This window comes from Nannospalax galili, unplaced genomic scaffold (genome assembly GCF_000622305.1).
Source record: "Nannospalax galili isolate Female #2095 unplaced genomic scaffold, S.galili_v1.0 scaffold54, whole genome shotgun sequence".
Lineage (NCBI taxonomy): Eukaryota > Metazoa > Chordata > Mammalia > Rodentia > Spalacidae > Nannospalax > Nannospalax galili.
The window spans coordinates 13,649,447-13,666,155 of record NW_008341028.1 but is presented as its reverse complement, the minus strand read 5'-3'; the positions used below and the strand labels follow the sequence as shown (position 1 = coordinate 13,666,155).

The 16,709-nt window shown below is 39.3% G+C and overlaps 1 protein-coding gene across 10 annotated transcripts in view; it reads right to left on the bottom strand.

Moving 5' to 3' along the window:
- Neo1 (neogenin 1) overlaps positions 1-16,709 on the bottom strand; it is a 205,589-nt gene that overhangs the window by 15,906 nt on the left and 172,974 nt on the right. For 7 of the 10 annotated variants that reach the window (XM_029565066.1, XM_029565070.1, XM_008836447.3 and 4 more), the window contains exons 19-23: positions 15,171-15,278; positions 13,926-14,120; positions 13,215-13,247; positions 10,003-10,071; positions 4,814-4,961 (exon numbers count right to left, since the gene is read on the bottom strand). In XM_029565066.1, the coding sequence (XP_029420926.1) occupies positions 4,814-4,961; positions 10,003-10,071; positions 13,215-13,247; positions 13,926-14,120; positions 15,171-15,278 (553 nt within the window). The remainder of the gene's footprint in view (positions 1-4,813; positions 4,962-10,002; positions 10,072-13,214; positions 13,248-13,925; positions 14,121-15,170; positions 15,279-16,709) is intronic. The other 3 variants (XM_029565067.1, XM_008836449.3, XM_008836450.3) reach the window with 1 other exon arrangement.

Here is a 16,709-nt window from a genome sequence, read left to right as displayed (position 1 = left end):
TGGAGAGATGGCTCAGTGTTTAAGAGCATTGATTGCTTTTACAGAGGACCCAGGTTCAATTCCCAGCACCCACATGACAACAGACATCTGTAACTCCAGTTTCAGGGAAATCTGAAGCCTTCTTCTGACCTCCGTGGGCATTGCACAACACAGGTGTACTCACACACATGCAGGCAATACACTCATACACATAAACTAAAAATAAATAAAAATGTTTTTTTAACAATTCAACCATTTTTATTGCTTTCACAGTTATACTGTTATTTCTACAGTATAACCTCAGAACATTTTCATATTCCTAAGAGAAATCCCATTCCCTGTGAGTACCCCTTCCCAGTTCCCCTTCTTCCTTTCCTTTAGAACTGCTGACCACCATCTACTTTCTATTTCTTTGGTGTTGCCTATAATGGGCATATTTTATATAAATGGACCCAAATAATATATGGTCATCTGTATCTGGCTTGTTCTACTTAGCAGAATGTTTTCAATCATAAGATTAAAAAATTTATTTATTTTTATTTTATGTATATGGGTGTATTGACTGCATGTATGTCATGCACCCATGTGTTACAATGCCTGCAGAGGCCAGAGGAGGGCGTTGAATTCCCTGGAACTGGAGTTATGGACAGTTGTTAGCCACCATGTGGGTGCTGGGAACTAAACCAATAAAATAAATTTTTAAAAAAACAAAATGCTTTAGAAAGGACTGAGACTTGATCCAAACTAGTATAAACAAGTATAGTGGTCCCCCCACTGCCTCGTATTTGTGCATTTCATATTCTTAGACTGAATTAACTGTAGATTTAAAATATATTGTTTTAAAACTGCACTGAATATGTTGATTACTTTTCCTTGAAATTATTCTCTAAGCAATACAGTATAACAACCATTTATACAGCACTTACATGGTAGTCACTTATTGATTACAATGGGGATCCATTCTGAGAAATGCATTCTTAGTTTTGTTTGGTGAGTCACAGAATGTACTTACACAAACCAAAATGGCTATGATGTCTCTGGGTGATATCATCTTGTAGAACTACTGTTGCATATGTGGTATTACAATCAGGCTGAGGCACGAGTGATATGAGTTTGAGGACATCAGTTTGGACTTCACAGTGAGACCCTCAAAACACCAAGTAACAATTCAGAAAATTCAGAAAAGTTTTTACTAGATGGTGATGAGGTGGTTCTTGTCTGCTATGGTTTTGATGTGGTTTGTCTCCCCAACATTACGTGCTGGGAACTTGGTCCTCATTGTGATAAGAGACTGTGGAACCTTTAAGAGGTAGCATCTAGTATTATGGAATTAGGCCATTTGGGCATCAGCCTTTAAAGATAAAAGAACTAGAACTAGATTAGTTCCTAAAGAAAAGGCTTTTGTAATGGAATCTGGCACCCATTCCTGGCATCTTCTTTTGCATATGACCTGTTCCCTTTCTGTTCTCTGCTGTCTTGTGGCAATGTGCCCTCACCAATGCACCGATATCATGCTGTTTGGACCCTCCAGTCACTATAACAATGAAGCGAATAAACCTCTTTATGAGGCACCCATCCTTGGGTATTTTGATATAACAAGACAAAACAAACGAGTACATCATCTGACAGCTTCCATCTTCTTGAAGGGTTATGTGTCAAGAGTTAGGGGCTAAAAAGAATGTGTTGACTAACAATGAGGGCCTTCTCTCTAAATTGTCTATTGATGTTGACATTGTAAACTGCTATAAACAGCAGGCACTTTAGGTATCAGAGAGGAAGAAAAAGAACAAGAAAAGCTCATTTGTATTTTTCAATAGCCAACAGAACACTTGGAAAGCTTGAGGCCTGAAGGGGGTGGGGAAAACTCTGTGATGATTTGATGCAATTATTTTAAACAAAGGGACCCCAATCTGTTGGACTTGCAGATTCAATTCAGAACACAGAGTCTATTTTCCCAGTCTCAATCTGAAGATCCTCTTATTTTTATCTACTGTGAATTTTAACTCTCCCAAAGCACTATGGAATTCTTTGTCTTTTGTGTATGTGTGTGTGTGTGTGTACTGATTTTGCTTTTGATAGTCTATAAAATGAAGAGCCCAAGATTTCTAAAAGCAGATATAAAAGCAAATTCATAAAGATAGATAAATGTGAAGTGCCAAACAAAGAAGCTTGCAAAAACGTTCTAGAAAATGCAGTTTTTGAAGCTTTTAAGAACAGTTTTCTGCAATCAAAGTAGACAAGAAGAGCTCTAAAAGGCAGTGGTCAGGAGGCATAAAAAAAGAACCCTCATTCTCTTAGAAAAGAGATGCAATGTAAACTCTAGAAAGATATCTGAGAAGACAGATTTAAAATATCTCATCAGTGGTTAAAAGTACTGGCTGCTTTTGCAGAGGACTTGGGTTCCATTCCTGGCACCCACATGGTGGCTAACACCTGTTAACTCCAGTTCCAGGGGATCTAACACCCTCTCTGACCTCCATGGGCACTGCATGACATGGGAGCACTCATACACATAAAATAATAATAAATGAAACATCACATAATGTAAAGAAAGTGACATAAAGTCATTCAAGCAGCAATTTCAGGGTAGCTTATACCTGCCCTGTATATTGAGAACAGATGCATTTGCATTTATTATTGTTAAATAATGCATTCCTGCCTTGGGTGGATCAAGTCAGAGGGGTAATCATAAGCACAGACATGATTTTCTCTTTCATGGAGCAAATCCCCATCTTCTGATCTGGAGGTAATGCAACTAGAGTAGCTTTATTACTTATGCTGTGCTTTTGCTATTTGGGCAACTCAGGAAATTCCTTTTCTTCTTAATATTTTTTCTTTTGTGGTACTGGGAAGTGAATGCAGGCCTTTGTGCACCTTGTGTATGTTTGACAAGTGCTCTGCAGAATTACATTCTACAGTTCAAGTCTCTGTGATTTTTTTGTTTGTTTGTGTGTTGGTTTAGATATATGATCTGAATGTGATCTAGGGTCAAGAATTCTCTACAGTTTAGGAGTATGACATTGCCAAACACATGACAGAAGCCCTTTCTATCTTAGACCATTAGTTATAAGCCTCATGTGTGCATGCACATGTGGCAGCCAGAGGTTGATGTCTCATGTCTTTCTCTATCATTTATTTTTTGAAAGAGGGTTTCTTACTGAATTGGCTAGATTGGGCTGTAGGGATTCACTTATCACAAACTACCTCCTAACCCACTCCCCATGCTAGAGTTACAGATGTATGTTGCTGAGTCTGGCTTTCATAAAGTGGGTGCTGGGGGGACCTGAAGTCAGATCCTCATGCTTGTACAGTAAGCACTTTACTTACTGAGCCATCTCTCCAGCCTTTACTTTTTAGTTTTTAACCTTTTTAAAATTAAAACCAAGACTCAGGGTCTGGAGAGATGGTACAGTGGTTAAGAGCATGTACTGATACTGCAGAGGACCTGGGTTCAGTTCATAGCACCCGTCAGTTGGCTTACAACTGTCTGTAACTCCAGCTCTATAGGGATTGGATGCATCTGGCCTCTGTGAGCACCTACACTCATGTGTACCCTCCATATACATAATTAAAAAACAGTAAAAATAAATCTTTAAAAACCAAACACATATACACACATTAGCCTATACTGTGCACAGGGTCAGAGCATTAATATCACTGTCTTGTGCCTCTATATCTTGTCCCACTAGAAGGTCTTCGGGGGCAGTAACACGTACAGAACTGTGGTCTCCTAGGATTTAAGTGCCTTCTTCTGGAATCACTTCTGAGGACTTGCTCAATGAACTTTCTTTTTTTAAAAATTTATTTTTATTTTATGTGTATGCATGTATGTAAAGAGATGTAAGAGCACCTATGTCATGCAATGCCCTCGAAGGACAGAAGAGGCCATTGAATCTCCTGGAACTGGAGTTATAGATAGTTGTTAGCTGCCATGTGCGTGCTGGGATTCGAACCTGGCTCTTCTGCAAGAACACCCAGTGTTCTTAACTGCTGAGCCATCTCTCCAGCCCCTAAATGAACTTTCTGAGTAGGGATAATCGGAAATGTCTGTGGTAGTCTGTGTGGGTATGGTGCATGTGAGTGAAGGTGCCAACAGAGGCCAGAAGAGGGTATCAGATCCCCTGGAACTGGAGTTACAGACGGTTGTAAGCAACCCTCTCCCCCCAACTTGGGTGTTAGAAACTGAACAAGAGCAGCATGTGTTCTTAACCACTCAGCTATCTCTGCAACCTCAGTATTTTCAAACTTAAAATTTTTTTTTGATTTATTTATTTTATGTGTATGAGTGGTTTACCTGCATGTATGTGCACCACATGCATGCAATGCCCAAGAAGGTTAGAAGAGGGTGTTGGATCCCCTGGAACTAGAGTTACAAATGGTTGTTAGCTGCCATGTGGGTGCTACAAATTGAACCTGGGTCCTCTGCAAGAACAGCCAGTGCTCTTAACCACTGAACCATCTCTCTAGAATGTTGAGGCCTGCAAAAGCCTTTGCTATGCTAAATCCTTAACTGAATTTTCTTGGGGGTTCTTTTTTCTTCTCCCACAGTTTCTTTTTTCTCTTGTCCCTTCTTCAGCTATGTGTTCCTTCATTAAAAGGCAGGAACTTTTCAGCTCTATTATAATCTTATGGGACCCATCATCATACACATGATTCCTGTTGACCAAGACATTCCCATGTGGGGCACAACGGTATTTAAAATTGCTTTTCGTGTATTTTATGTTTTTAACTGATTGTATCACTCTAAAAACAGAAGTTACATAGAAGGGGGTAAAATAAGCAAACAACAAAAAGACACACTATAAGTTTATGGGATACATTTGGGGATCCTTACTTTTTTTGGTGAGAGGTGGTGCGTCTGGTACAAAACACAGCGATGACCACGACCACCACAATAGTGATGACGCCGACAGAAACGATGATGACTAGCAGCATATTACTGTCTAGAGGAGAGGTGGGGCTCCCATGAGGGCTGTTGCTGCCTGCATGGGGAAAATGGTACAACTGTTAATTTGTTAGGAGATTAAAAAAGCACATCCAATCATGCTATAAAACCATTTCAAGGCGCTTCGTGTGAGTTTCCTTCCTAACAGCCATCCCCGTACCATATGAGGCGCCACACAAAGGTGACTATCTCCAGATATGAATGAGCTCTTAGGGATATGAGAGTCTGCCCTATGTATGCTACTTAGCAGAGAGGTTTGCTCAAACAACAGTATACAGTAAAACCTTCAAGTGCACTAACAAGAGCTTTCAAAGTTCAAAGGCTCCAATACATTTCAGCAAGTGTCTTATAAGATGTGCAAATTCATCTTAAAATTTTTCACGTTGGGCTGGGGAGATGGTTCAGTTGGCAAAGTGTTTGTTTTGCAAGTATGAAGACCTGAGTTCTATCCTCAGAACCCATGAAAAAAAGCTAGGCATGGTGGCATATGCTTGTAATCCCAGCTCTGGGGAGGCGAGGCAGGTGGAGCCCTGGAGCTCATTGGTCACTGGCTTACTCTGGGAGACTCAGGCCAGTGAGAGACCGGTCTCAAACAAAGGTGGTCAAAGCCTGAAAAACAATATCTAAGATTGTCCTCTGGCCTTCACACATGCCTACAAACATTTACATATACTCACATGAACATACACCCATACATGTGTACCTGTATCCAAATATACACACAGACTACCATTTCTAAATCCTTTGCTTTTTTGGCTTTCAGGATCATAAAAAAAAGTAAATTCATATAAAGCAGAAAGTTTTCCTTAACATACAGATGTTTGAGATTACAAAATATTTTTAAAATAATCACTTTTTGTAGGCATACAGACAATGCATAGTGCGCATTTTCTCATTGAACTTTTGGAAGAAGTGGTCTGTGCATGTGCACTAATGTGACAAGCATCTACTGAGCGGTCACTCTGTGTCAGTCATTGTTCTAGGGACTGGAGATTCAGCAAGGAGCAAGGATATGAATGTTGGAGGCAGGGCTGGCACAAACAACAAATAAGAAATAGTAAATAATGAGTATTAAATAAAATAAAATGAGGGGATATGAGGCAGAGTGACTGCATGGCAGACTCAGACTGAATAAAGAGCTTTTCTGGCCAGGCGTGGTGGCACACATCTTTAATCCCAGCACTCAGGAGGTAGAGGCAGATCTCTGTGAGATCCAGCAGTGGCTACAGGGAGACCCTGTCTAACACACACACACACACACACACACACACACACACACACACACACACACACACAGAGTCAGCACTGCTTAGAGAACAGATGAAAATGAGACCAGTGAAGTGTGCAGAGGTCAGCTTCTTTAAGATGTTAAAAAAATTGAGATTTTTCTTCTATATTACAATTTTCCACTGCTTATAGGATGAAGTCAAAGCTTTTTATCAAGGTCTTCTGCAATGGAGCTCTAAGTCTTGCTGTCTTCTATTACTTGAAACATACTTCTTTTTTTTTTTTGAGACAGGGTCTCCTTGTAGCCCCAGCTGTCCTGGAACTCACTATGTAGACCAGGCTGTCCTGGAACTCACAAAGATCTGCCTGCCTCTGCCTCCCAAGTGCTGGGATTAAAGGCATGCGCCACCATGCCCAGCCTGAAACATACTTCTTTACTTCCCATCTATTTTTTTTTAAATATTTTATTTGTTATTTTTATTTTATGTGTTATGAGCATATTGCCTGCAGGTATGTGAGTGCACCCGTGTCGTGCAATTCCGTGGAAGTCAGAAGAGGGCTTCAGATTCCCCTGGAACTGGAGTTAAGGATGGTTCGTAGCTGCCATGCTGGGAATCGAACCTGGGTCCTTGGGTCCTCTGCAAGAGCAGTCAGTGCTCTTAACCGCTAAGCCATCTCTCCAGCCCCACTCCCATCTATTATTTAACTCATGCATGTTCACATTATAAAATGTGGGGAATTCTACCACACAGATCCAATGACTATGGAGATCTGGTAGCTTTCCTTCTAGTTACTCTTATCTAGCAATGACAACTATACAATAAATGGGATGAGCCAACTTGCCAAGTAATATGTTTTAGTTATCACAAGTACTCAGAGGCAAGTATGGAGGCTCATGCCTACAATCCCAACACTTCGAAGGCTGATCACTGTTAAGTTTGAGGCTGGTCTACATAGCGAATTCTACACCCTCTTGGGCTACAGAGTAAGGCCCTGTCTCAAAACCAACCAACCAACCAACCAACCAACCAGCCAACCAACCAACCAACCAACCAACCAACCAACCAACAATGAAGAGAGAGACTGAAGAAGACACGTGATGTTAATCTCTGGTCTCCATATGCACATGTCCGGTGTGCCCATACACAGACATGCACATTTGCACACACAGAAAGGATATGGAAAATTTCCTTAAGTGATTCTCCTACTACCTGGCTTATATATTTATGATCTAAACCAAACATTTTCTCATGTGTGACTCCTTTCCAACAACAGTAGATTATGTGACCTTCCAACTTTTATTCTATGAGTTTATAGACATCTAAGTACAATGCTAAATCTCAGGCTGATTTAAAAGGGCTTAAGAGCTTATTCTTCTACATTTGGTTCAATTATTTTTATCCTTCATTTATGAGAAAAAGCTAAGCAGACAACTTCAAACTACATACTGACCTTCAAATGAGATAACATTTTTATACTTGGGAAAGACTACAGTAGTAGAGCCAATAAATTACCATACTGTTAACCTAGCAGTGCTAGCAAGAAATGCTCAGCTATTTGGCTGGATACTGTGGGGCAGTCATTGCAAACCAAAGACTAGGGAGCTAAGGAGTGAGAGGCAAACAAGTGGAAGTATTTCTTTTTTACATTCAACACAAATGAATTCTCATTTATTTGGATGTGACCCCTAATATACGAGTTGGACAAAAGCTTCTGTCTTAAGACAAGAGCAAGAATGAGCCACCAAGGAACTACCAACTATGTAATGTGTGCCTATCACATTGCATATATTTCTCTATGCCTGATCTGGACTATTCCAACAGCTTCTTCCTAACTGCCTTATGCCCTGACTTCAACCTTTTAGCTCTCAAGTAATTCTTCACTGTTATCAGAATAATAATAGCAATACTAGTAAGTGGAAGTCTTAGTATACCAGTAGTGTCAGATAGTTTATATGTGACTTATAGGATAAAATTGAGATTTCTCAGCATTGGAATTTGAGCTCTTGTGAGGTTGGTTCTAACTTATTTGCGTATCTCTATCATATATCTAGGTAGTAAGAGCCATATAGAGATCATGTTTTTTCTTTGTTTGGTTTTTTGTTTAAGATTTATTTTTATTTTATGTGTCTGAGTATTTTGCCTGCATGTATATATGCACTATGCATGTGGCTGGTGCCCAAATAGGCCATAAGAAGGTGACAGATCCCCTGGAACTGGAGTTACATATAGTTGTAGGTTGTCATGTGGGTGTTGGAAACTAAACCCAGTACTCTGCAAGAACAGCAAATGCTCTTAACTGCTTAGCCATCTCTCTACCCCCAAGCAAGTGGTCTTATATTGCTAGGCCTTTTCACAAGCTGTTAATGCTTCCTGGAATGCCTGATCCACTCACTGACATTTAACAATCTTTCTTTAAGATTGGTTTTATTTTTTATTTATGTGTATGTTGTGTGCATCTGTGTATATGTGCATATGTGTGTGGGTGCCTGTGAAGACCAGAAGAGGGAGTCAGATCCCCTGGAGATGGAGTTACAGGTGGTTGTGAGCTGCTAAATGTGGGTGGCTAGGAACTGAATTATTGCTCTTTACAAGCGTGAAAAGCACAATGAACTGCTGAGCCACCTCTCTAGCACCCATTTAGTACCATTTAGGAGCTGGGGTAGACAGTTCCTCTTTTATAAAACTGTCTTCTTCTCTATCAGGTGCCTTTTTAAAAAAACAACAACTCCCCTTTCTTCCATAGTCTGCCAGAGTCTGAATCTTCAAAATATACATGTATATTTTGAGTAATTACTTTTCTTAAAGCTTTGATAGTGTACTGTGTATAGCACACATGTAATACAAGCATGGAGGAGAAACTTGGAAACAAGGTCAGTATAAAATTTCTTGACACATTCAAGTTTGTCTGGTTCTCCTAAGAATAAGCTGATTTCACCGAAGTACAAACAGTACCTCTTTTGATTTAGACAGAAAGCTAGAGGTTAAGAGGTTACTCACTGTACTCTCATAATTAGACTGTGCCTCTTTAGAGAAAGGACCCTCTACTCCATATGTCTATTAGGCAGAGGTGACAAGACAATAAAGATTAGTTCCAGTAACTAACTACATTTTGGACATTTTGCCTCTTGGGTTCTCCTTCTGGTATAGAATCCCCTACTTTTTAGGCTGCATGTGATAGTGGAAAAAGAACAATCAGAAGACAGAGACCTGAGTTTTGTTTCTACCAGAATTAGTGGGGACTCCAGGCATATCACTCCTCTGCCGAGTCTCTTAATGTATTAGTTGGGAATAATGGTATCTGTTTCCCCTGCTTCCCAGGGATACAAGGATCAAATGAGAGTCCAAATGTGAAAGTAACTTGGAGATAGTGAATGACATTCTGTAGAAAAGGGAGTGTTATTGATTAGATGGCATTAGCTTTCAGAATGCTGAGAAGAGTGGAAGAATTTTCCAGAATTCCCAAAATAAAAATAGTGCAGTAAGCAGTACTAAGAGAAGTGAAGATTCTAAAGTAGTTCTTTGACTTGTTATAGGTGATGGCTAACAGCACTGAAGGACTAATTTTTCAAAAACTAACTTTTCTAGAGGCAGTGGGAAACAGAAAGAACCATTTGTTTAGGAATTAATATTGCCTCCAGCTGGCTATGTGGAGAAACAATTGTATTTACAGATTCTATGATCAACAGCTTGTAGTAAGCAACACTTGCCACAAAATGCCCAATGCTAGATCTGCTAAATAAAAGGAACTAGATTAACACTCCATAATTCACCATTCAAGGTATAAAATGCATTTGAAGATTTTAAGCAAAATTATTTAATGTCCATATCAGGCTTAGAAAGGACTTTTACCACTCATTGGAGGTTTGTAGTCAGATCCTAGGTCTGGCAGCCGGCTTCCTTTTCCTGCAGATCCTGAGGCTGAAGCAGAAGGAATTATGTCAGTAATGACCCAACACACTGGTGTGACAATCTACTTCACAGCTAGTAAGTGCTTTCTACAAAACGAAACATTCTCAGCCTACTCTGTAAGAAAACGAAGCAACACAAGTAACAGGAGAATACAGTCTGGGTGCAAAGTAAACAGGAATAGCTTTCTGTAGGAGAAAGCTTAGAAGGCCTCTGTCCCAAGGATGAGCAGCCTACCGCCCTGCTGTTCAGGAAGTAGGAACACACCCATTTCTCTAGTCCAGGTAGGCTCCTCAGAGAGGATATATGGCAGAGTACCTTCTTTACAGTAAAAGGAACAAAGGAGGGTGGTGTGGAGGATCTGTAAGGTTGGTTGATGCCTGCACTAAACAAAGAACTTGGCTATGCTGATCTGGCCTAGCTAGAATTAGAGTATTGTTCTATTTTCTCAGATGACAAAGTTGCCCTTCCAATCATAAAGTTAGCCTAAGCAGGAACAGCAACGTAAAGAGAGATTCAAATCAGATTCCGATTTCTTTTGCCACTTAAATAACCAAAGATGGAAAAAATAAGTCTTCCTTCTAGTTGTTCACAAAGGTCACTGTCCTCTGGTTCCACTGTCACAGGTTCAAATAAGTGAGGATGTTGACCTCAGGCTTGGGGTTACCCAAGCAGCAGACCTCAGGATATAGCAATATCAGGGATTTGGTTATTTTTCTTCTTTCTTTTTGAGACAAAGTCTTGCTGTGTAGCCCTGGCTGGTTTGGAACTTGCTATGTAGACAGGGTGGCATACAACTTAAAGAGTCCTGCTTGCCCCTGCCTCCTGAGTACTGGGATTAAAGGCATGTGTCACCATGCCCCACAGATACCAGGTTGGTTTTTTAAAAATTCTTATTCTTGGTTTTCACTCTTTTCTTCACCTGTGTAGCAATGCTGCTTGGGGGAAGCCCTTCCTCCACAAAACAAATATATCCCTCAGGTCAATGTTAGCCAGAAAGCAGTTACAAGCTCTTGAAAAAGAGGCCTGAAAGAACTGTAAAATAAAAGCTGTTTCTTGAAGTTAATAGGGTAGAGTGCCCAAGAGACTGTCTCTGAATACTAGCTCCACCACACATCATGTTATCAGTATTTCTGATGACGGGCTAAGTACTTATTCTTTTGGGCCTCAGTTTTCTTACTGTAAAGCAGGGATATTAACAGCATCTACTTCAAGAAACTGTTTAAGGTTAAAAAAAATTTAAGACCATAAAACTTTGTGAATACTGCCTGATGTGTAGGAAAGGTTCAATAAATGTAAATTATTATTATTATAGCCATCATAAATTCAGAAAAGAATATACTCTTTTATTTACAGAGGCAGAGAGCATGGAACATTAGAAATCAGAAGAGATATTTCCACAAATACAGATTGATTAGAAATATATAAATCAAATGTATTTCTGTAAAACATTAGTGCTAATTTCATTTTTATAAACTACTAGACTTTAAAGAAATACACATTTAATGTTGTCTATGTAATTCATTAAACAGAATAAATCCTAGAGACTAAATATAATGTTTGCTATGTTCTCAGAAGCCAAAAGCCTGCAAAAGAAAGGAACAAAAGTTCTTGGATACTATATTATAGTCACGAGATTTTTGGAGCATATTGTAGAATTTAATGTAGTCCCTGGCCCCTTTTCTACTGTCCATACTTATTAACCTTATCCTCCTACTTCTGGTGCCATCATTTATTCTAAGGAACACATACCATGTGTATATTTCTAGTTGTCCTTCATATGCTATTACCTTGGACTAAGTCTAGTTGGCATAGATACTTAGAGGTTCTTCATATTTAAGAATCCATGGTCATCATGTAGGCCACATGTAAATTAAACTGTCCAATACACTGTATCATGTAAACAACTGTCAGGTAACATTCTTTGCCAAGAATTGGTTGGTTTATGTGCCTATATTTCTCAATATCTTTCTTAAAAATTTAAACTATGAACAAGGAATTCCAAGGATGAATCTGGCACCTGAAATACCAACAGGAAAAGAGTTTTGCACACTAGAGGTATGGAACAATTAAGTGTTGCATAATACTTATCAAGAGAAGGGAAAGATGAAAACACATTTACATTCTGTGTGTATAAGTGGAGTGCAACTTTTTTTATAATCTGATGTTTCTACACACGTCCAAAGATCCTGAAACTCAACACTGCGAGTTCTGACTCTTCCTTGCATTAAACAAGATTCAAACACCTTGTATTTCTGATCACTACTCTTCTTTTTTTTGGTCTTTTTGAGACAGGGTCTTCCTGTAGCCCCAGCTGTCCTGGAACTCACTATGTAATTAGGCTGGCCTTGAACTCACAGAGATCCTCCTGCGTCTGCCTCCTGAGTTCCTGGATTAAAGGTGTGGGCTACTACGCCCGGCTCTGATCACTACTCTTAAACCAACACAATTATTAAGTTTACTTTTAGTGTCCTTTTTCAGTATGGAAATCTAGCTTTAGCTGATTTCACAGAGATAAAAATCACAAAGTCCAGCCACCCCTTCATAATAGCAATTACAGTGCTGCAGAGTGCTGACAGATGATTTCAGGAATGGTAACATCAAAGGCTCCTACTTCCTGAGTTTCCATGCTAAATATTTTGTTCTCCTTTTCAAAAACTATCAGATATATTTAAGAGAAGAAACAGAAAAAGAGCCCTGAATAAATTTATTGTAAAGCAATAAAGCATTCTTGGTCACATACTGATGATCACATCATTTAGTAGGACACAAGTGTAAGTTTTGGGGGAAGAAAAATATGGTATCAATTGAATGATGGTAACTTTTCATTTAGAGATAATAAAATTCTAAATGCTACAAATGGCTATCACTGCTATATAACTTTAGTGTCTTAACACCTACAGACAATCTGACCCTTAAGGCTAATTTTCAGTTTAATCAATTCGATTTTTATTCCACTAATGTACTGAGTTCCTAAGTGAGTCCCCCAGCTTTTCAGATATTCCAAGGGCTACAAACATGGACTCAACTCTCCTTTGGCCAATAAATATGTGTTTTTTAACATATGATACTGATTTTCAGGAAAAAAAGAAACAAAAAGCTGATAATAGGTCACAAAAGAGAGAAAAGAAAAGAGAGGCCATCTACTCATTTACCTTGATCATTAGGCATTTTATCAGAGGAGTCCGCTAACAGGCCAAGCACAGGGGAAGAAAAAACAAGAGCAAGGATCACAAGCTTTGAAGATGGGACAGACAGAAGTTTTAAAGGAAAAAAATAAAATCCCCATGAACTTCCAAGTAAATCGAGTCTTTCTTTTAGTGAAAAGAGAAATTTAGACTTCCGCATTTCCCTGGCTCCTTTCCCAAATAAATTTTATTAGCCTAAGCTTGCTTGGCTAATAATATTTTATACTCATTTTCTTAAATTTCACATAAAAGGACCCTTTTAGTCTTGTTCTCTACAAAGGTTGGCATATAAATCTTTTAGGTAAAGAGCCTGTATGTGTTGAAAGAAAGCAACCCCCCACAACAATATGTTGTATAACTCTGTATGGGAACAGAAAGAATCACATCTGATTTGTCTGATAAAAACTGTTAGATCACTGCAATTCATCTGCCCCAGATATCTTGGCACCTATGTTCCCTTCTACGTGGAATGATTAGGCCAGTAACTTGGGGAGTACTGATTTGGTGGTCAGTGGGTAAGAGGGGCATCCTTTGGGATAGACCTTCATACTGTGGCTGACAAGCTCAGTATTAGCATTTTTCAGACTACCTATAGTCTCTATATGCTGGAGTGATACCTGAAATACACCAAGCCCACTAGAGAGACAACATAATAAAACCCTCAGCTCGGGGAGTTACCTTTAGGTGTTCTGAACTGGACAGCTTCAGACATGGGTCCCATTCCCTTTGAGTTGCGGGCCTGGATTTTGAAGTAATATGGTGTGTCAAGTGTTAACTCTTGAATCTGGTGAGTCAGTCTGTTTCCCACAACAGGCTCAATAACCCAGTCATGTATCTCTGCATTCACATCTGTGCTGTAATATATAATGTAACCTGTCCAAAGGAATTAATGAGAAATCTCATTCTTGCCTTTCTTTTTGAAATCAGAAAGTGAACAAATACATACAATATAGCATCTGAATAAAACCCAAGGGCCTTCAGTCAACATGAGACTGAGCAACATGTTCACTTATTGCTAATCAAAGTGCTCTCCTAGGAGAAAAACGCTTGACTAATGGGCATCCTCTGGTAACATTCTCCCAGACTTGAGGTGGGTGAAGCCACAGAGAACTGTTACCAGATATTTCCACCAGGGGGCACTCAATCGCCACACACCAGGCAGGAAGCCTCACAAACTTGACAAGTACCGGGCAAAAATAGTGTATTGCTTATGGTTTTAAAAGACAAAGCAACACTCTAATTCAAGTCAAGTTAAATTTGCTTCTTTTATAGAAGAGACAAGGTCAGAACTTAAAAGGAACACAATGCTAAGAAACAATGGGTCCTTAAGCCACCTTCCTCATATTTCAGGAGGTAAACTGGTTCTTCAGCACAGTCCTAAATAGCCAGTGTACTGTGGAAAGTTCTCTGAAAGTCCAAGGGAAAAAATTTCAGGTCTCTTTACAGGCCTAGGGCAATTCAAACTTTTAACTCTAGTTTTAAGAGCACAGAAACCTGAAGTAACAGGCTTTGGATGGTGGTAGTGAAAAGTCTAACAGGCTTTTGGGGGCTTTAAAGTCGAAAAGCAGACTCTATATGTACTAAGTAATTCTCAGAACTAGACATACAACTCCAAACCAAGTCATCTGGGCAGTGAACAGCTTTACGGAAAACAAATATACCCAGACAGTTGCAGTATAAATAAATGCTGTCTAGTGCACCTGATCCCCATCCCCATCAGACATTCAGGTAGTGAGCAGAACCACCAGCTGGCCACTAAATTCTATGCTACTGTGGGCAAACAGCACATCCTTGTTTCAATTTTAAGGACCAACATGACTCATACTACTCCATACAATGATCAAGCCAGCCTTCAAACTCCCAGTTTTACATACAACACACTACTTGCCTAGAATAGAGCACCAACAGTGTAAACCATCTTACCCGTAATCTTGCCATTGGCTTCAGAGGGAGGTTGCCAGTTTACTATTATGGTTCTAGGTTTTCCTTCTTTACTCACAACTGTCACATCCTTAGGTGGAGAAGCAGGAGCTACAAAATAAATACTTTAAATAATTTCTGTCCATTCCAAAATAACTCACCATTTTTCAACTCTTTTCATTTGTAAGACACAATAAAGGTATTAAGACAAAGCTTCCTGGCTTCAAATAACTCAGTCTAGAGCACTGGCTGAGCTACATACTAGAAAGATATAATCACATTAAAAAAACAAAAAGAAGAATATTCACAGTACCAAAGAGAAAACACCATACTATGGGAGAGGCCGGGCATTGTGGCTGGGAGTCAGAAATGTCATATATAGAAGAGCTGGAAAATCAAGTGAGACTGGCACCAAGTACTCACTACAGGTCAGGTACTGTACGAACAGTATCTCACTTAATGCCTTGACAACCTAGACAGGTAGTTATCACTGTCTCTGCTTTTGTAGGTCAGGACACCAAAAATGAGGAGTTACAAAATTTGCCCAAGATGACTTTCTTTCATTCAATTTAGACTATTTCGTAGGAACATTTTTAACTGTGAAATATTTTTCTCTCTCACTTATGTCTGGCATTCCAAATCAAGTATGACTTTTAAAAACGCTAATTTAAAAAAAATGTTTTATTTATTATTTTTATTTTATGTGTATGAGTGTATTGCCTGCATGTATGTGAGTGCACCTGTGTCGTGCAATGTCACAGAGGTCAGAAGAGGGCTTTGGATTCCCCTGGAACTGGAGTTAAGGATGGTTTATAGCCACCATGTGGGCTCTGGGAATTGAACCTGGGTCCTCTGCAAGAGCAGTCAGTGCTCTTAACTACTGAGCCATCTGGGGGGCTGGTGGGGGAGCTCACTTCCTTCTAAGAAGAAATTTAGAACCTGACATTTTTCATTATAAGCTTACACTGAAAAAATACTGCCAACTATTAAGGCTACTGCTCGAAAGAAAAGCTCTTTATGCAACATAAAAACCAACAGAGAAATGGTGTTTCAACTTCTACTGTATAAGTAGGGAAAGGCTCAAATCAAGTGTTCCCTCAAAATTCCACTTTCTAAAATGCTGGAGTTATAGTATAAAACAGAAAAACCCAGTAAAACAAACATCCAAAGGTGTAATACAAATTTCATTTATTAGTCAATAAGCTGGAATTAAAGTAAAAGGTATTAAAATATAGAAAAGAAAGCAAACTGAGGTCTATTTACCCTTAAAAAATTTTTTTTTGATTTACTTAGTTTTATTTTATGTATACAAACACTTTGCCTGCATGTATACAAATGCACCATGTGTGTGCAATGCCCACAGAGGCCTGGAGAGGCAGTCAGATCCCCTGAAACAGAAGGTTGTTAGCCACCTTGTGGGTGCTGAGAACTGAACCCAGGTCCTTTGTAAGAGCAGCCAGTGCTCTAAACTGCTGAGCCAACTCTCCAGCCCCCTATTTACCCCTTTCTGTACAATATTCCCAACTTTTCAAACTCAATTCC